This window comes from Daphnia pulex, chromosome 9 (assembly GCF_021134715.1).
Source record: "Daphnia pulex isolate KAP4 chromosome 9, ASM2113471v1".
In the NCBI taxonomy this organism is placed as follows: domain Eukaryota; kingdom Metazoa; phylum Arthropoda; class Branchiopoda; order Diplostraca; family Daphniidae; genus Daphnia; species Daphnia pulex.
Window position 1 is genome coordinate 1,962,715 of NC_060025.1, and position 19,909 is coordinate 1,982,623.

A 19,909-nucleotide genomic window follows, 5' to 3' on the forward strand; every position below is an offset into this window, starting at 1 on the left:
TCAATACATCAAGAATATCAAAGTATATAGAACTTGTGTCTATAGATAGAAAACCATTTGCTTTGAACGCTTGTAATGTCCGTTTTCTAGGCGATTCTATAGAGCTGCTGATGGCGCATCATCATCTTTTTCTTCTTGAAAGATGATGGCCGTAGTCATCGATAAATAGACCTCTCTCCTAATGTCTGACGTTGTTGTTATTCCAGTGGACTTTGTTGTCTGCTCGCTGTGAGGTTGGCGATTTCTTTGTAGAATCGATATTTCTTTTTGTTCAACCCTCTCTGTTTATGCATGAAAACAAGTTTAAAAGGCTCGTCTCTGGCTCTTTTATTCTTGTTGAAACGGATTTAGGACCACCCCCTCTCGTCGGCTCTGATTAGATTCTTCGAGTGGAACAGGGGGAAAAACGGGAGATGGAAAAAATAATCAGATCACGCACAGTGGAGACAAATATATCGTCGCAGGACTCGCAAAGGAAAGTGGAATCATAACAGCTATCCGTCGGCCCAATATTACGTAGGATACGAGTGTGTACTATATGTATCTGCTTCTCCAAATCGTGTTTCGTTTTATTTTAAGTGAAGCCGGCAAGATGGAAGACTATATAACAAACCCCCCGGCTTCTCATTGGCAGTTTCCCTGTTGATGTGACGGCGGATTGGACGGAATAAGCTGTTTTTTTTCCCCTCCAGTTATTCGTCGTTGACAGTCTCAAAGCCGGAAATAACAAATCTTTATCTGGGGGAAGAAACTAGAGTACGTAAAAATAAAAGAGAAGGGATTTGAGAAAAGAAAATATTAAAAAAAGTAACAAATTCGTCCGTTAGAGGCGCTGCAATCAAAATCTGACAAGCAGACGAATCGGGAATTCGTCATTCACGTTCTTCTTACGATTTCGTGAGAATAATGATGCGCCCATTGTCACTTAGCAATATCGTTAATGAATAAATCATGATTGAAAAGTGCACTAAAAAACGTATGCTCATCTCCATTGCTCTTCTCATCGGGTAAGAAGCAAAACTAAAATTTATTAATTATTCTTACGTCAGCGACAGCTCTCTAGCACGTATGATGCAACGTGGCTGTGTTCTCAATGTAAAAAAAGTGTTTTTAAATTGTGCTAATGATTCTGTTTTATCTCTTGTTGAGAGTAGATTGTCTATTGCAATTGTTCTACTTGAGCATCATCTGACACAGAACTCTCATCACACCTCCCACTTCCACGCCAATCATTCCGGCAATCATTCTGGCAATCAATGCTGGCTGAATGGTGAAAAGATCACAGTTTTGGAAGACTGTCACCCATGCACGGGTAAAATTCTGCTTTCTTTTTGTTTAATACTAGTTTCAACATTTTATCTTTGTTTTCCGATGATAGAATTTGAAAAGAACAGCCAGAGTGTGGGCTCCTGTGTAGCAACTGGCTACAAAGAGAAGATTCGCTGCGAGACTTCTGGTGATACATATAGAAGGTATTCAACATTCCAAGAGAATTAAAAAAACAAATGTGGGAAAAGTTTAATAATAACCACTGTTATTTTTCTGTCTTTTAGCTGTGAACGAGTCCTGTGGCTAGAAGAACGGCGGTTTTGGACACTTGAAATAACCAGCCTTGTCCTTGGTCTAGTTTCTTCGACGTTCGTTATGTGGAGACAAAGACTTTTAGAACGCCAATCAATGCAAAAACTTCAGAAACAAATCAACATTTAAAGGTTCTCTTTATAAGTGGAAAAAAGTTTAAACTGATGTGACCCGTAAGAAAAAAAGAAAAATGACGAATACGCTTTACATCCCCATTGCGGACGGTTCGACAAGTTTGAATGGTCTAATAGCCATGTTCATCAACAATTGGTGCGGAAATAAAACTTTATTGACTTTAGTGAATCATCCAAGTGAATTGCTGACCATCCCCATTCCTGTCCCGACCGTATTGGCGGCCAAAGTCGATCCCGATCTCGTTTTAATAACTACTCTACCTCTCCTGATAGTGGGTGAATGCGAGAATCTATCCCGTCTCACCGTGTCCGGTCTGGCAGCAGTCAGCCGACACTTGATGAAAGAATCGAACGACCCTGTGGTACTGAAAGCTATGGGATTTCGTGGTAATTGTTTACAGGCCCCAGCCGAGTGCTCCATTTGGACTTCCTTTTGCGAAGTTCAAATGATTCAGACGACGATCCTTTTTCTGACTCAGCCGCAACAACCAGACGTTGTCGAAATCCCTGTGGCCCTTGTCAAACTGGAGGAACACCTGAAGCAGCCGATTCGGATGCACAATGTCGTTAAACGATGGCAGGTGGAAGAGCCTCGTTCAGCCGCAGGTGGACAACTCAAAAGACAAGAGATACAGAAGCTGGCTGGTGCCTTGCTGGACCACACCTATGCCGAAGGGCCCGACATGACATTGGCCGACCTTATCCTCTTTCCATGCGTGACCCTTTTGTCCGAGCGACTATCGATTCTTGGCGTCCATTTGGCCGACCACTTGCCTCGAGTGGCTGGTTGGCTGACAACAATGAAAGTTTTGGTGAGTCCAGCGTGGAGCCAAACGGTAGGTGAAATGCCATTTCCCGATATTGCGTCGTTGAGGATTCAGTCTCATCCGACGGTCAAAGTCCCTAGAGCCAAAGAAGCCAGCCTGTACAAGAAAGACGCTGCACGACGCACAGGCACTGCGGGTAACTTGAGTGCCGAAGAGGTAGCCAGGGTTATCGACCTGTTGAAAAGACAACGGCTGATGTGGTTGCAAGATGATGTCGAAGGCGGAACTGCTGGAGTGACCACCGATTTGCCGGAAGGCTTGATTAGCCACATCGACGTGACTCCTTGCTCTGATTTCACGGCCAAGATTGACTGGTCAGCTCTACCCGATCCGGCCCACCCTCAGCAAGGCCACGTGCCCGGTAAATATTCTTTGATTCACACGTGTGAAATGAGGGGAAATATTGATTTTTTCATTTAAACGCTAGGTTCCCGTCTCGATCGAAAAATCCAGCAGTTAGATGGGATGGCGGCAGCTGTTGTCGACGCTGTATCAGTGGGCGACGTCGTCGTCGATTTCTGCTCTGGTGGTGGTCATTTGGGCATTTTATTGGCCTACCTTCTGCCCCGCTGCCGTGTCATTATGGTCGATAATAAAGAAGAATCTATTCGCAATGCTCGGCAACGAGTTGCCCAACTGAAATTGGATAACGTCACCATCATTCAGAGTAATTTGGACTATTTTCGTGGGCGTTTCGACTTGGGTGTCGCCTTGCATGCGTGCGGAGTCGCCACCGATCTCGTCTTGCAAACCTGCTTGACCCAGCGGGCAGCCTTCGTCCTTTGCCCGTGCTGTTACGGAAATTTGGCCCACCCGGATTTACCTATTCAGTATCCGCAAAGTCAATTGTATTGCAGTCGCGATATTCCGGCCGCTGATTTCTCCGTTCTGGCACGGATGGCCGACCATATCACGCCGACTGGTCGGATGGCCATGGCTGCCGTCGATTTGGATCGAATCGCCAGAGCTTCTCAAGATGATTACCTTGTTAAATTGATAAAACTGAAACCAGATTTGTGTTCTCCCAAACATGATCTCCTCATTGGAATCCCATCGAAGCAACACAGAACAAAGTCTTAGTATTTTGAATTCTGTATTTTTCTTTTCTTTTTCTCGTAGATAAATCAGTGCCGAATAGGATGAAATACAATTTAGTTTTTAAATAATACAGTCCAAAGTAATTGTTTCGTCTTGATCCACGTTTCTAGAAAGAGTTTTCCCTACTAGCAGATCAAGATGTTGAGGGGGCCAGCCGACAGGCTGACCGACTTTAACGGTTAAATGTTCGCTGCAAAGTTGAACACCGGCTTCCAATTTTTGTGTACACACGACCGACTTGCCCAACTTTTGATGGCACGGCTCCTCAGATGGCTGTTTAGACTTGACGACCGAGCCCAGAGCTTTCTCGATTGTACGTATACCTTCGACCAGAGACCTATATAGAATGGGATAATCAGGCTCAGTTTTTCGAGGAAAATACGAGTGCAATACGCTACTTCAATTCTAAAGGATCAAGTGAGCAGGCGTGGTCGTTGCCTTTCCACGACTTGTCCAAAGTTACGTGTCGCTCAATGACGTGAGCTCCCAGAGCTGCAGCGGCTAAAGTTATAGAAAGTCCTAATTCGTGACCGGAATATCCGATTGGAGATCCTGGAAAGTGGTCCCTATAGGATTGCATCACTCTTAAGTGAACTTGGTCCTCTGGAGTGGGATAGGAAGAGGTGCACTGTAGTATGCAGACCCTGGGATTACAGGCATTCATTCTTTCCATGGCAGTTTTGACTGTTTGCATGTCTTGCATTCCTGATTGAAAACAAGGTTTTGTCGTTTTTTTCTGTTGCTGAACTACTTGAGATGTGTACCTGTAGAATATATAATAGGTAGTTTGGTCTTGGCAGCTTTCTCCAGCAGAATCAAGTTATTGGCATCCCCTGAACCCATCTTTATGAATGGAACTCCTAAGCTGACTAGGAAATCTAACGATACCTATTTATAGAAAAATCTAAAGTTTTATTCAAGTAAATTAAACAAAACAATGTAGAGTTACTTCGTCCATGGCTGAGGCAGTGAAGTGTATGTTTATCAAAGAGGCAAATGTCATCAGTTCTTTATATTGGTCTTCTGAAAACTCCAAGAATGTTTTGTGTTCCCCGTAAGTTGAAGCCCAAGCATGTGGGCTCTCATAGTGACGGGCCAAGACTGACTTGGTGAATTTGGAATGCAAATCTGATTTCTGAAACTTGACGCAGTCAGCACCACAGTCCTTGGCCATCTTTATGAGTTTCTTGGCTATCTCAATATCTCCTTGGTGATTTTGTCCAATTTCAGCAATGATGAAGCATGGGTGACCATCACCAATCCATGTATTGTTGACCAACTCAAAACTGCGCGCCGTCATTGTTTTGTAATATCCGATGGTCGATAAGCGAAAATATCAGTAGGTAAGACACATCAACCAACCTACATAAACAAAGTTAAACATCACAGTTCAAGAATATATTTGAAAAAATATGATTAAAATGAACTAACCTTTATATATGATACACTATCGTATTTAATTGAACAAGCTTCCTACTTTTTAACTGTTTAAAATTTCCCAAACAAATTTCACAATAGCCGCAAGGCATAAGCATCAAATCGATTCAGGTCCCCTGTCGAGAGTTGACAAACCTCAATAATTAAATGAATTTTAAGCAATTCCAGTTAAAAATATCATTTATGAGTCTAAATAAAAATAATTGTAATATATTCATGCATAAAACAATAAAATTAACGCTTAAAAAAGGAATTAAAATTATTATTCGACATTCATGTAGGAGGAGTGATGAAGTGAGAAGAGTCTTCCTCTCATGAGCGGTCGTCCAGTTTCTGTCTAGAGAAAAGCTACTCTGTCTTTTCTTATTGAACTACGTCAAGAATGGTGGGTGCTAGTTCTCTTTTTTATCTGAAAACATCGGTTTTATATTATGGTTTATTTCAACATCTACTTTTTCCATCAATTTTTGCAGCTTTTCAACTTCATTTACATATTCTTTTCTTCATTTGTTGGTTACTAATTCATGTGTTCGTTTCATTATTGTGCAGGCTCGCGGACCCAAGAAGCATTTGAAGCGTTTAGCCGCGCCGAAGTCATGGATGTTGGATAAATTGGGTGGTGTTTTTGCTCCACGACCAAGCACAGGCCCACACAAGTTGAGGGAATCACTTCCCTTGGTTGTTTTCCTTCGTAACCGTCTGAAGTATGCCTTGAACAACTCTGAAGTGACCAAAATCGTCATGCAAAGGCTCATCAAAGTCGACGGTAAAGTCCGTACCGACTCCAACTACCCAGCCGGTTTCATGGGTAAGTGTTACTTTTCTTGTGACTGTTGATTTCTGTTGTGACATTTGTACTCTTGATCTGTAGACGTTATCACCATTGACAAGACTGGTGAATATTTCCGCTTGGTATATGATGTCAAGGGCCGCTTTGCCATCCACAGAATTACTGCTGAGGAGGCTAAGGTATAATTATCAAATGCTTTTGTGAAGTATATTTTCATTAATATAATTTTTTTTTTTTTGCAGTACAAGCTTTGCAAAGTTCGACGCGTTCAGGTTGGACCCAAGGGAATCCCCTTCATCACCACCCATGACGGACGCACAATCCGTTACCCCGATCCATTGGTTAAGGTTAACGATACCATCCAGTTGGACATTGCTACCAACAAAATCATGGACTTCATCAAGTTCGACTCTGGCAATTTGTGCATGATCACTGGTGGTCGTAACTTGGGGCGAGTCGGAACCATCATCAACCGTGAACGTCACCCTGGTTCTTTCGACATTGTCCACGTTAAGGATGCTCTTGGCCACCTTTTTGCCACCAGGTAGTTATTTGTTTCTGTATTTGTTTTGCCTGATCGAAGCCAGCAATGTCAGTCTAAACTACTGCCTGTTGGTCATAAGTGGCATATATAAAATGTTTTATATGGTCGCAGTCTAGTCATGCCATACTATTCTTGCATTACCCAATAATAACAACAGTTGTATGTGAGTTGATTTTACTAACAGTTCAGATTCTAATGATTTCTTGTATCAATAGGTTGAATAACGTCTTCATTATTGGAAAGGGTAGCAAGGCTTACATTTCTCTGCCTCGCGACAAGGGTGTTAAGCTGAGCATTGCGGAAGAAAGGAACAAGCGCTTGGCTGCCAAAGCTGCCGCTTAAATGACTTATTTCGAAGCTGAAGCCGTGTGTAATTTCCACCCGATGAATACACGGTGTTGGCTGTAATCATTGCTTTATATTGGTTTTGTGTTACTATTAACTTTTTGTTAGTTTTAGTTGTCTTATTAACTAATTGAGCAGCTTATTAGGTATCAACCGGTTAGTTTTCAACGACTCCGAACTCCATTCACGCAAGATGAGTTTTTCGTCATCAGGTAATTGATTTTTTTTTTGTTTTGCCTGATCGAAGCCAGCAATGTCGGTTCAAAACTACTGCCTGCTGGTCATAAGTGGCATACATTAACTGTTTTATATGGTCGCAGTCCAATTGAAAAAATATTGGGCATGCATTACCCAATAATAACAACAGTTCTGTTTTTGCTTAAAAATGTTTTTTACAATTTTTTTTTTACTTTCTGCAGGTAATATGCTTGACTTTCGGCGTCGCCACCCACTGCTTCGTTTCTTTGATACTCCGTAGTGAAATTGGCTGTAGTTCAACAGCCGTTGAACTACTGCAGGCTTTTCAAATTAGGTAATTCGTTGGCGTTTTCTACGAATGTATTGCAAGTTTTAAAATGGCATTTTTATTTATTTTAATTTTTTATTATTAACATTATTATTAACAAAATTTATTTGCTGTGTTTCGTTCGGAAGTTATGTTATCCTTGTAAATTAAAAGTGATTTGTTATAGTCAACTAACTTCAGTTATTCAGTATTTTATTTTTATGCAGGTGTCCATCTCATCAACCCAGTGATGAACATTTTTTGGACTAACGTTTGGTGCGGTTTGGCTGAAAATTTATTCCCTAATTGAGGTAGTTATTAACGTTGATTTCTCTATTTTTGCTATATCGAAGCCTGCTTTGGGAGCGAAAAATACTCCTTGCTGGTCAAAAATTAGCAGATACTAAAATGGCTTATAATGGTCGCTGGTTAGTAGATGATACTAATGCTGCATTACCCAATAAGTCTACAGTAACCCTTTTAATCACAATATAATGTTAAACCTGTATTATTTCTGTTTACAGATCAAGTGCGTTCGACCTTGCCAAGGATTACTGGTGCCAACACAAGATGTTACTTCTTGGTATATCTTGACCGAAAAGTTTTCCCGTTATGGAATTTTGAAAAGATATTTCAGGGAAAGTTTCAGAAACACGTTTTCTTATGGTTAGATTGACTTGTCGAGATTCGGATTTCACCCACTCAGTGCTACGAACTTAACAGGATTTGCTAGATTTTAAAATGGTAATTTTTTCTACAATGTTATTCGCTTTCTTTGCCATATCGAAGCCTGCATCGTCAGCTGTGACTGCTGCTTGCTGGTCAATAATTGGCAAATATTAAAATGTTTTATAATGGTCGCTAATCGATTTCAATCATATCGATGCTGCATTACCCAATAATACTACATTATAAACAAAAAAAAATATATATTAACAATTCATCTAATTCTTTAATATATTATTTCTTAGATGCAATGGGATCCTCAACTCCAAACACTTTTTAAATCTCGACTTGTGGTATTAGATTTGATGCGATTGTTATCCCTTGTTGATATTCCTAAATAATCCGGTTTTTTTCATTAGCAATTGGAACGGCCACCAATTTAAATAGGTAATTAGTTTTTTTTTCTTTTTCCTTTGCCTTATCGAAGCCTGCATCGTCAGTTGTACATCCTGCTTGCTGGTCAAAAATTGGCACATATTACGAAGTCTTATAATGGTCGTAGACTAGTTATTATATACTGGAACTGCATTACCCAATAAGCCAACATTCGTAATTAAAACTTTTGATGTAGTTTTTAATGAAAGTTTTTTTCTTCCCATAATATATAGATTAGAAAGCGGTTGAATACTGAATTATTTATATAACAGATGGCAAATGTGAACAGGGGTTTGTTGCCATAGGTGTTAGTTCATGGACAAACGTAAGATCATTTCTCTTAAATCTTGTTTTCAAACGCAATACCTTTTCAGACTGGATAGGGTGATGGGTGCCAAAAATGTTTGACTATGTAATAGGTAAATAACTTGCAGTATTCTTCTGCTGAAAAATACAAATACTGAAAATAGGCGTTTTCTCTTCATTATCATTCAAATTCTTGGATTAATAGAATCTTGCAGTAAACAAGTGTGCTCAGTATAACATACTTGAATATAAAGTTCTTTAGTAATGACAAATGAGAAATAATTGTAGAATAATTCCTGCGATTTTATTTAAGCTGTATAACTAATGAATTTCAAGATAGTAGAAAATTTGACAAGTACAATATTCTATCGGACGAAGTTGAACGAATGGAAACGGATAATTTGATGTGAATATTTTTAAACGGATTTACTGTAGCACAAATAACTTTCTTTTGTCTTTGCTGACTTTCGTTACGAGTGAAATTACTTGATCAATTACCATCTGAGTTTCGTTAGAAATGTCGTGACAACGTGTTAGCGTTGTTGAAAATTAGTATTGCCCTGAATCCAACCTTGACTTGACATAATTAAAGACGCCCTTTCTCTACAGGGTCGAACTGGCCCTAGTGACGTTGTCTCCCCAAAAATGGCGAAACGTGATGCTTTTAAAATTCCTTTTGATCGAAGATCTTGCGATAAAGGAAGGTGGTTTAAGCAAATGTGCCCTCCCGAAACATGTGCGTCACTTGTTAATCAGTTTTCTCTTCGTAACCTGAATGCCATTTGTTGAGCCAATCTGGAACAAATTCAGCACGAAAACCAGTTCGTTTTGTTTGACTTGTTTGCAATCCCAATGTCAGATAAATTTCATCGCCCTTTCATTCAGCGCTTGAGTTGTATATAAAGGCAGCAATGGAACAGTCAACAACATCAGTTTCTGAACTGCCTCAATTCTCTCAATCAACTGCTCAACATGAAGGTAAAATTGGTCCAAAAAGATTGTGATAACTTTTAATTAACTAGTCTAATTTTTTAATTTTTCAGTTCTTGATGCTTATCGCACTTGTCGCCATCGCTGCGGCTGATGACCACGATTATTCTCCCTCGTACAAGACTTCGTATTCAGCCCCGTCATATTCTGCCCCATCTTATTCTTACTCTGCCCCATCTTACTCTTATTCGGCCCCTACTTACAGGAAGACGGTGCTTGTTTACCCGGCTCCTCATTACGAAACCGTCGAATACGTAAGTCGCATTAGTATTATTCGTTTCAACGAAACTGCATTTTAACCTGAAATAATCTTTCTGCAATAGGCTGGCTATACCCACGGTGGTAAAAAGGGAAAGAAAGCCGTCCCCGTCTACAAGGCAGTCAGCAAGTACTAAGATGCACTAGCTAGGCTCTTGCTGAATAAGCAAATGTTCCACCACATGTTGCACCTGTTTGCCGCAACTTAAATGATACATTTTATAGAATCATATATTCATATATTTAAATAACTTTAAGATAAAATACTCTATGTAGGAAAAAAATTACTTGTATGTCACTTTGTCCGAAATATATGCCTTATTAACAAGTCTTATTCAGATTCTGCTCGGTCATTTTCTGCTCAAACTTATTCTGTTCCCGCTTACAGGAAAGGGAAGGCAGGGCTTGATTACCCGCTTCCTCGTTACGATACTGTCTAATACGTAATCGCATTTAACCTACTAAAGTGTGGAGTTCTACTGTCGGGCACTGGAGTTCTATTGTCGCGTATTTTTAATAATATTTAAAAAAGGAGTTCTTATGTCTTTGGAGTTCTCCTGTCGCATACAACAAATTTTTTTTTTTTACGTAAAAATATTATTAAAAATACCCGACAAAAGAACTCCAGCACGACAGTAGAACTCCACCTCGCGACAATAGAACTCCAATAAATTCTTGAATAAATTCTTCATAATTATTTTCATGATCAAAACTACATTGAATTTAAATTTTTTAAATGTCCGACAATAGAACTCCAACGATTTTAAAACTATTTTCATGTCCGACAGTAGAACTTTATTGAATTTGAAATATCTCAAATGGTCCGGCAATCCATCCATCCTTGATTCCTTTCCGTACAGTCAAACGTGGTAATCGTGGAGGAATCTTTTGGCTCCGTCAGTAGGTGGCTAAAATCAAGTTGTCCCCCAACCGCCAGATGACGCGAGTGTCTTTGAGAGGACGAAACTTTCGCCATTTTGTTCCAAAACGGCAAGTGAAAAGGTATTCCGAATTCGTTACGGAATTGCGTTGTCAATCTACATTTTCAGCATTGAAATTGAATGGTAAATTCTAGTTTGGATTTCTCATAGGTAATTATGTATTAATCCTAGACGTTGCTGTGTGAATTTACAGGCAATCTGGCATATAATTTCCACTTGGTCAAATAACCGATCACGTGGACTGAAACTACTTTCCATTTTGCCAAAATGTCGTCCGTTGTTAGCTGTACCTGTTCGGATGTACGTCTCATCTCACCACGCAGAAACACTACGGAGGTGGTAGAGTAATATTGTTCATCAATTTCCCTGCAATGATTCTATAGATTTTTGCCTTTATTAGTTGGTGTTCTGGTTGGAGATCCCGTTGCTTATCTGTTGCAGAATGTGAGAACTCAACAAATTCTGAGCTCCATGGCTGGCATCATGGCCACAGTGGATTTGTTGCAGCCAGCTGGTGAAAGGCGTGATCGAATCAAGTTGAGCTGCAGCTGCTGCATGCAGTTTATCGAGCTGGTGTTATCCTGAAGTGTCATTGCAGGAACTTTTTGAAATGGTAAGTTGATTGAATTTATTGGTTGTAACTTGGGAAGTCTTGTGTCTTTTTTTAAAAATTCAACTGACAAGTAAACTCTGATCTGATGTAGACAATAAGTGGTGCTATTTCTTGCTTCCAAATAATAGTTTCTGTGAAAGTATCTTGAGAGCAATCAGCTTCTTTTAGTTAACAACTTTCTTCTGATCAAACTAAACAAAAATTTCCGCTCTGTATTACCAACTCTTTCTAACACTTAAGAATTAGATGTACAGAATTCTCTTTTCCTGCGATTTAATCTTCATTTAAAATTTCATTTGCCAATCGAATCTTGGAAAAATGTCTTTACACATTACCTTTTGCATCTTAAGTTTGATCATGGAAAATAATATTCCTTTTTCCCCTTAGGACTTGGTGATACTTAAACTATGCCTGTGTTGTTCAATGTGCAGTGGTTTTGCAGCCTGTTTCCAGTTGAGAGATGTGATTGTGCAGCTGATACAGGATTGAAGAAAAAGAACTGAAGTAGCTGTGCTGGTGTTCTCCTGAAATTGCTGTGCCACAGGAGTTGCAGATAGTGTTTGGTTCCTCATAGAAGTCGATAGAAGTTTATTTAAAGAGTCTGGAGATGATCAGCCACTTCTGCCTTTAACTTATGTAAAACTTCAAAGTTGTAAGAAATATACAAGTCAAGTGCTAAATATGATTTTGTTATAAGTTAAGAGACACAGCAAACAAAAAAGTTAAAAGGAATTGCTTTATTGACCCACCTCCACCCACAATTCCACCACTTATTACAATTACATACATACATACATACACTTTAGTTAACCCGTTGGCTACCACGCCACACAACCCGTAGGTTGTTCTCTACTCTCTACGCGCCATGTCTGAAGGATCCATGACCAAGGTGGGACTTGCCATTGCTGACAAGTCCGGGCTGACAGGGAAGATGGAATGCACGCATTTAGGAGGCCTCTAGGAGGCCCGTGCTAAGGAGGTAGGGGAGAACAAAGGCGTGGCAGACAACGGATTAACTAACACAAACACAAATATTACCAACAATAAATGATGATCCGCGCTGACATTTTGGAGATAACGGAGATGTTTTGGTGTCCATCTTCTCGACGTCTCCTCTGCATTACCTGAATAAAGACAAAACAATTGTTATTAAGTGAAATGCCATTAAAAGTAACATAATACAGATAGAAACAGTCATGTTTTTTTGCTCAAAACTTTACAGCCGCTTGAAATTTTTGCTTAGAATTAGCTTTCAATATTAAGAACTGCACACAGAACAAAGCTCACTTGCTACTTTTATGAAAAAATTTCCGGAAGTAAACCGGAAGTAACCACAGCGCCTCAACCACTGAGCTGTCGTCAAATTAAACCACATATTCGTGATCTCCATGAAATTTGGGGTCGATTAGGTATGATTTGAACGAAATCCAAAATTTTGCCAAAATCGAGAATTTTCCTGAACTATAGTTCAGGAAAATTTTCAAAACCGGAAGTACGAAAACGTACAAAAAAAAACATGAACTTTACCACAAATTTGACGAGGATCACGAATTTGTGGTTCTTTTGTTCCTCAAATGAATATTTACTGAACTACTGACTGAAATCAGAAAACCGGAAGTAGAAAAAAAAACACAATATTAAAAATCTAACAAGTGAGCTTTGTTGGGGGAATAGTTATCGTCAGTTTTCACTAAAAAATTTCCACACAACAGCTGCCGATACATGTTTAAAGAGATTTTAAAGTAACTGAAACTGACTGTTTTAACAGCTGACAATTATCGAAAAGCCATCTAGCGTTAGAAAAAAAAAGTCTAAGAAACAATACGTTTGCGCGCAAGTAGGGCCTGATTTCGGAATTATTACAGACACAAGTAAGTTTACTATTAGAATAGATAATCTACGGAAATAAGTAAATTGTCGGGTACCTGGGCATAATCCTGTGGTGAGTGACTGGGTGTGTAATAGCGGCACGGAAGCGACCACTGAAGTGTTTAGTGAAGTAAGACAAGTTGTCTTTTTGAGTACGAAGGATGAAGCAGAAGCTGGATGAGCTTACGTCGGGAAGATAAGGATGGAGCAGAACGTTGGTCATGGACAAAAGCCAGCGTTGGCTCAAGAATATCCGTGCCAGGACCACAAAGAAACTGCGTGCTCTGTAAAAAAAAATGTTTTACATTAATGAAGATATAAAAATGAATAAATCATATCAATCTTTACCTGTTCTAAGAAGCACACTGGAAAGTTCATGATGACAAAACCGTAAAAATGGAATTCACAGCAACCAACAGCATTACTCCACATGTTGAGATAAATTTCCTGATGCTAAAGAAAGTGTCATGAAGTATTGCAGTAGCGTGGTGATAGGTGGTTCACTTCACACTCTTCATGTCACTGAAACTCTAAGGGAAATGGGACAAGGAAATTCTCTACGTTATTTACAAATTTACACAAATTTACCTGTAAGAAATTAAACTCTACCTATCTCTTAGCTGGGTTGCCTTCTAAACCAAAGTAAAAACAGGCAAAACAACAAACATGCTGTTGCAGGGTACACCACCAAAATTGCGAGATTCAGAAAAGATCCTATGGTTCATAAGCAAGAATACCTATGTTATATGAATGTGAATTGTAATGGTCTGGTAGCAGTAATGGGGAAATACCTTATCGGCACATTTGTATTCCACTATATGTGTTCTTCAAACATGAGTTTTAGGCTTTGACAGCATGAGATCTAATGGATGGAAATTGACTGAGCACTAAGTCAAGTAGTCAACTTGTTGGAATGACTGACAGTATGCATCTAGAATTTGACGAAATAAGTTGGTATAAAAATAAGAAAACTAGTTAAAGATAAACCTACAAAAGATACGAATTTCAATTTGGTATTTGAAATCACAGGAATAAGTATAAATAAGCAACAATTTGTTTCGCTCATTTCGCCTCGTTTCACCATGAAAGAACAACATCCGACACTGGCGACATCTAGTACGAGTTTTGAATAATGCACAGTTAGTCACAGACAGACATGGAAGACAGTCGCTCTTTTCAGAGCCTGATTGAAGTGATTGACGAATTTGGTAAATTGGTCACCCATCAATGTGTGAAGTTCCCTTGATGGATTTAGTCGTAATAATTTAAAAAAAAATAATTGTTTTTGTTGTTGGCACCATGTTGTTGGCTGAGACATGAATTTTGATGCTGAAAGACTTGGAAACCATACTGTCGACCACGTCGAGAAGCTGAGTAACATTCTGCTGTTACAAAGGTAAAATTAACAATTAAACTGATTGAAATATATGTGGATCATAACATTTGTAATGTTTGAATGCAGGCACCTCTTAATAAAAGGAACTTAAGCCATCCAATATAGGACTTCCATCAAATCTTGTAGGCTGCATGGAAGTCGCATTTACCTTTGCTGTGAACATCATGAACACATACACTATTTTAAGGTGACAATCTTATCCAGTTTTAGATTTTACAATTAAAATGTGATTAAGCTTTGCATTCATTGGTTAGTTTTAACATTTTGGGATTTCGTCAAGTCAACAGCTATTTCCTTCAGGGTTGTTTTCTGTTATGGATTATTTAAGGGGAGTTTGTTGTATGCAAGAAAGGCTGTAATGGCAGAAAGGTTCTGAAAGAAGTTTTGTTTATTTGTTCTACTGTAGAGTATCCTTAAAGTTTAAATGAATTTGTATTTAAATCAGTCATCTAGTTTCATGTAAATTTATTAATTTAAGTTTCCATGATAGGTATAAGATAATGTTGCCATATAATATTTGGGTTGAATATTTGAAGTGATATGTAGCATATTTTTTTAAAATTTCATACAGCATTTCCAATGAAGATGGAAATTAATTTTACTTTGGTTATAGGTTCATGTTTACGTAGCAGTGGTGTTGCTGTCCAATGTGGCGTGTTGTTGCAGCCTATGGTGGTGAAAGATATCTGCATCAAGTTGCTGTTCCTTGTGCATCCAAGGTGCTGGTTTTGTGCTACAGAAGTGACATCCAATATTGTGTTTAATTACTATTTGTGTCTTTGCAGTTTACCTTTATATATTGAGAAGGAACAAAAAAAATAGTAACACGGGGAGGTTTATGTCAAACAAATAATAAACATGTCCAGGATGGGGGAATGAGGAGGAAGTTGGGGTGGGGTATTTGGTTATGATTAACTAAAAGAAGTGAGGTATATTTTTAATGAATATGCAGTACTTGGTGATAAGATCTGTTGGTAACCTATACCTTCCTGTCATCCTATACCTTCCACACTTACACAGCCATTCCTCAAACCCCATAAGCACCAGCATCAAATCCCACATCCACTCACATCCATTCCTAAAACTCCACAATCTCCAACATCAAATTCACACAATTGTTGTATATCTATAATCAAATTTATATATAAATAAATAAAACGTCATTGCATATAAATTGTGTAAACTATATTAATTTTGGAACACATACAAAATAAACAATTCATTAAACAGAGCGTCCGGTTCAAGACAATTTTTTTTGTGCGAGGCTTTTTAGTAAGCAATCCGCCACCCAATTTGACAAAAAGTGATAGTTTGTTTTCACGGAAATTGCGTCAGACGGTAAAAAAATTTCTAGTTCAAAAATCTCATGTAAAAAGTAGCATCTAGCCTACTGGTGCAAATTCCGGTTCATTAAGTTTGATTAATTTAGATGATTGTGGGTAGCTAAAAAATTGAACTAATCCACTTTTTCTGAATATTTTGGTTTTAGATCACTTTGTTGTTTTTCGATTCTTGTGATCTCTCTTCAAAATATTCTGAAAAAGCGAGTTAGTTCAATTTTTAGCTACCCACAATAGCTTTTAACACATTATCTAAATTAATCAAGCTTAAAGAATCGCAATTGGCACCAGTAGACTAGATGCTAATTTTTACATGAGATTTTTGAACTAGAAATTTTTCAACCGTCTGACGCAATTTCCGTGAAAACAAACTATCACTTTTTGTCAAATTGGGTGGCGGATTGCTTGCTAAAACTCGCACATGCAGTGTCGGCGTAGATCCAGGGAGATTACCTGGAAATGGAAGAGGAGAGAAGAGTGTGAGGCAAGTTTTACTGGGGAGCGATTAGTCATACTAGGCTTCCGGGTTAGACTCATGACCCTCAGATCCTGCGCCTTCCAAGTCCCCGTTCGACCAGAGCCCTCCCCTCCTCCTGGTTTCACAGCGGGTGAGTGACCACCGGCGGGCGTTGATTAGTGGTTAGATAGGGAAACGGGGCCACAGAAAAGAAGGGAGCCCAGATATGCACTTGTAAATAACTACACAATTTATCAGTCTTGAATGACGACATGCTCTCGTCGGTGTTCAGCATTCTATGAAGTCCTCGATAAGTAGCACAGGATTACCCTTTAAGCAGAACGAACACTTATTTAGGATGACAATAATTTTCAATAAGATTGTAGCGATAGAAAACAATACCTCAAATCAACAGAGCCCGTTTAAGGAATTAAAAAGGGAAATTCAAGGGTAGCAGCCATTGGGTTAGCAAACAAGGACCTTGTTGACTCTCTTGAAAGGACATTACTTCTCATCAAGTCTGTCATGCAAATTAAGGAACCTGTAAATAACAAAAAATTTGTAAATAAGTAAAAGAATAATTAAACAGTTTCAAGTATACACTCAAAATCGTCTTACAAAAGGTAGACGTAATTGCAGATCAATACTTAAAATACTCACAAAACTTGAGCAGTGCATTTTAATTAGCTTTAACATCGACTGACACGTTAAGAAATGTGCACAGAACGAAGCTCACTTTAAAGTGGAATGCAAAGTTTCCGGAAGTGGACCGGTTGCGATTTTAGCCCATTTTCCGATATTTTGTATTGAACCATGAAAGAGACCTCAAATTCGACGAGGATCACGAATATCTGGTCGTTTTGTGTGTCACATAATACTTGCTGTACTGCTAGCTGATTTAGAAACCAGAAGTAGATAAAGACGCAAATTATCAAAAATCTATCAAGTGAGGTTTGTTGTTAAATCACTTACGGTCAAACATCACCCAAATAATCTTACAGTAACTCCGATAAATGTCTTTAGAAATGTGCAAAATAAAAGTAACTGAAGCTGGTGCTTCTGACAGCTGATCTATGGCCATGCGTGTGTTATCTAGCGTCAACAAGAAGAAATATCTAAAACAAAAACGTCCCTGCTCAAGCTCATTGACACTCAACTAAATTTAAATGACAAACAATAACAAACAAAAAAAAGCAAAAACAGCTCAATACTCACATCATCGTCGTCCTCAAGATACCGCCATCACAGATCACAAACAGATCTAAACGATTTAAGGATCAAACCCCGTGCTGTGTTGAGAGACGAGAGCACAAGGGTAGTAGGAGTCAGCGAGGGGTGAGTTGACAAGCCGCCGGTTGGTTAGTCGAATTACGCTGGAGCAGGCACAACCATGCCTCGAAGCGACGGAAGGATGGCACGCATGTGAGCTGTATTGCTGAATGTCAGCACGTTAGTCAGTCATCACTGATCTCTCGTCAGTTTCCACCAATGGATCCCGTCCATGGAATAGCGGCGCAGGATTAACCTGAAACGAGAATGGAAGTGACTTCAGATTTCTTAAAAGTCATGTAAGATTGTAACGACAGCAAGCAATACCTCAAAATAAAAGTGGGCCCATTCCAAGGATATAGGGCTGGGGATTGAAGTGGTAGCAGCCAACAGGTTAACAAACAAAGAACTTTGTTGACCGTGTTGGTGGTGTTGGCCTTTTCTTTTTCCTGGAACTCAAACGGATGGCTCTCATTCAGTCTAAATGCAAAATCTAAAGCAAAATCTAAATTAACAAAAATAATCAAAACTATTTCACCCTAATATGACAAATTCTCAAAATGCTATGTAAACATAGCTTATATGTAATCTGTGTGATGCCCACCATAATATAACCCTGGCATTGACCGTCAAGTCATTTTCCTCCTGGAAGGACAACCATAATGCTGATTCTCTTTAAGTGGTACACAAAATCTAAATAAGAAACAAATCAAATTAATCAAAATTACTACACTCAACATGATGGATTCTCTATATTCTATGTCAAAATAACGGCGTAATGGGGTGACAATTAGTGTTTATGAAAGACCAGATAGCAAAATTTGTAGATTCACAATGACCATACGCAAAAGCAATAAGCTTGATAGTTGATAATGAGATGTTTAGATTTTAAAGTTTACTGTTGAAAAATAATGATTGTTCAAATGAACAATGTTAATAAAATCAAATTTTTAAATTTTCTTTTAAAAAATGTGTGAGTATGATAAGCTGTTCACTAGGATTTCCCTTGTTTTGTTATCATTGGTTATTTTTTCCAGACAACTCACTGCTGACACAGTGCAGTGACACAGCCAATGTTGACAAGGTATACAAGTGACTGACAGCATAGACCTTGGCATGCAAAACAATAACACATACTTGGCACCACAGCCGTTTACCTTAAAGATTCACGTTTTTTGTGGACCTTTTCTTTCGATCAAATAAACTGTTGCACTAATTGAAATGAATAATGGCACAAAACGCACAATGCAAACTAAATGATTGTCACACTTCCCGCTTTGCGCCTGCCCAATAATGAAGAACCTACTCTAGTCCTACGTGCTACAGATGGGAAATCCATAAATATAGCATAAAATGTTGAAACTGAATGTAGTAAATAAAAATGATACTTGAAATTATGAAGATATCCACAAAGGAAAGGCACACGTATCAAATGATCACCACACCAACCAAGAAATCCAGGCTCGCGTGAATGAAGTAGACGACACGAGAAATGGAATTCCATGAAGTAGTACAAAATTTCTCTACCAGGTGCCTCTGAAAAAGAAAACAAATTATGCGGCTTTTTTCAAATGCGCAGGCCGGAGAGTAGTTTCAATTTTTAGTTCACAATTCACATGTGGGTTTGGCAACAAAAATATGTGCAGCATTTTTATCCTGATGTCGCAGTTTAATAAGGCCAATAAATGTCCGTCATCATTAAAAACAGGGACACCAGTTTCATTGTGATTTCTTTAGAGCAAGAAAGATTGAAGAAATCCAAGTGAACAGCTTACCATAAGTCGAAGATTAATTGGAATGGATTGGAATTCTGAAATCTGATTGCCATGCCATTCTGAAACTTTATTGCCAAATTGCCATACGGAGACATCGCCAAAGTATAAAAGTCAACCAACCCAACCTCGACCACCTTGACATGACAATGCACGTCACGTCGACATGTCAGAAACGACAATTAAAAAATGAACGTGAATACTTGGAGTTATCGCCATATAACTCCATGAGCCGTTGAAAGTCTCTCTCTGGGCTCTCCTCGCAGAGACCCGTAGGGACCCTGGCGACGCAAGTCCCGTAACAAAATCCGAAGAAGAAATGTTTAAGTAAAATAC

The 19,909-nt window shown here is 38.8% G+C and overlaps 3 protein-coding genes and 4 long non-coding RNA genes across 11 annotated transcripts; 4 read left to right on the forward strand and 3 right to left on the reverse strand.

The window, feature by feature from the left end:
• Positions 1-853: 853 nt before the first annotated feature.
• Positions 854-6,819, forward strand: LOC124202998. The gene is made up of 10 exons (XM_046599564.1): positions 854-1,007; positions 1,155-1,312; positions 1,379-1,472; positions 1,554-1,605; positions 1,934-2,903; positions 2,970-3,484; positions 5,627-5,885; positions 5,949-6,046; positions 6,110-6,411; positions 6,627-6,819. Exons 1-10 carry the CDS (start codon positions 952-954, stop codon positions 6,751-6,753), a joined length of 2,631 nt encoding a protein of 876 aa, XP_046455520.1. The 5' UTR covers positions 854-951; the 3' UTR covers positions 6,754-6,819.
• On the reverse strand, positions 3,619-5,211 carry LOC124202996 (sialic acid synthase-like). Its single transcript, XM_046599561.1, has 5 exons — positions 5,072-5,211; positions 4,590-5,002; positions 4,405-4,528; positions 4,039-4,345; positions 3,619-3,977 (listed from the first exon to the last, which is right to left on the reverse strand). Exons 2-5 carry the CDS (start codon positions 4,938-4,940, stop codon positions 3,701-3,703), a joined length of 1,059 nt encoding a protein of 352 aa, XP_046455517.1. The 5' UTR covers positions 4,941-5,002; positions 5,072-5,211; the 3' UTR covers positions 3,619-3,700.
• Positions 6,820-6,979: 160 nt separating the features above from the next.
• LOC124202999 lies at positions 6,980-8,833 on the forward strand. Its single transcript, XR_006878385.1, has 5 exons — positions 6,980-7,288; positions 7,489-7,572; positions 7,786-8,005; positions 8,233-8,374; positions 8,596-8,833. It is a non-coding gene; the product is annotated as an uncharacterized LOC124202999 (long non-coding RNA).
• Positions 8,834-9,282: 449 nt separating this feature from the next.
• On the forward strand, positions 9,283-10,250 carry LOC124202997 (DNA-directed RNA polymerase II subunit RPB1-like). The gene is made up of 3 exons (XM_046599562.1): positions 9,283-9,646; positions 9,712-9,912; positions 9,982-10,250. The coding sequence occupies exons 1-3, from the start codon at positions 9,641-9,643 to the stop codon at positions 10,051-10,053; spliced, it is 279 nt and encodes a 92-aa protein (XP_046455518.1). The 5' UTR covers positions 9,283-9,640; the 3' UTR covers positions 10,054-10,250.
• Positions 10,251-13,492: 3,242 nt separating this feature from the next.
• Positions 13,493-13,721, reverse strand: LOC124202588. The gene is made up of 2 exons (XR_006878243.1): positions 13,688-13,721; positions 13,493-13,623 (listed from the first exon to the last, which is right to left on the reverse strand). It is a non-coding gene; the product is annotated as an uncharacterized LOC124202588 (long non-coding RNA).
• Positions 13,722-14,466: 745 nt separating this feature from the next.
• LOC124202612 lies at positions 14,467-15,903 on the forward strand. Of its 2 annotated transcripts, XR_006878259.1 has the most exons (4): positions 14,467-14,547; positions 14,676-14,735; positions 14,802-14,922; positions 15,349-15,895. It is a non-coding gene; the product is annotated as an uncharacterized LOC124202612 (long non-coding RNA). The 2 variants fall into 2 exon arrangements; XR_006878258.1 differs by lacking the exon at positions 14,467-14,547 and having other exon boundaries at positions 14,556-14,735; positions 15,349-15,903.
• A 771-nt stretch (positions 15,904-16,674) lies between these two features.
• Positions 16,675-19,278, reverse strand: LOC124202613. Of its 4 annotated transcripts, none has more exons than XR_006878263.1 (6): positions 19,190-19,278; positions 18,406-18,494; positions 18,129-18,294; positions 17,748-18,057; positions 16,935-17,073; positions 16,675-16,862 (listed from the first exon to the last, which is right to left on the reverse strand). It is a non-coding gene; the product is annotated as an uncharacterized LOC124202613 (long non-coding RNA). The 4 variants fall into 4 exon arrangements; XR_006878262.1 differs by having other exon boundaries at positions 18,129-18,306; XR_006878261.1 differs by having other exon boundaries at positions 18,959-19,253.
• Between the last annotated feature and the right edge of the window lie 631 nt (positions 19,279-19,909).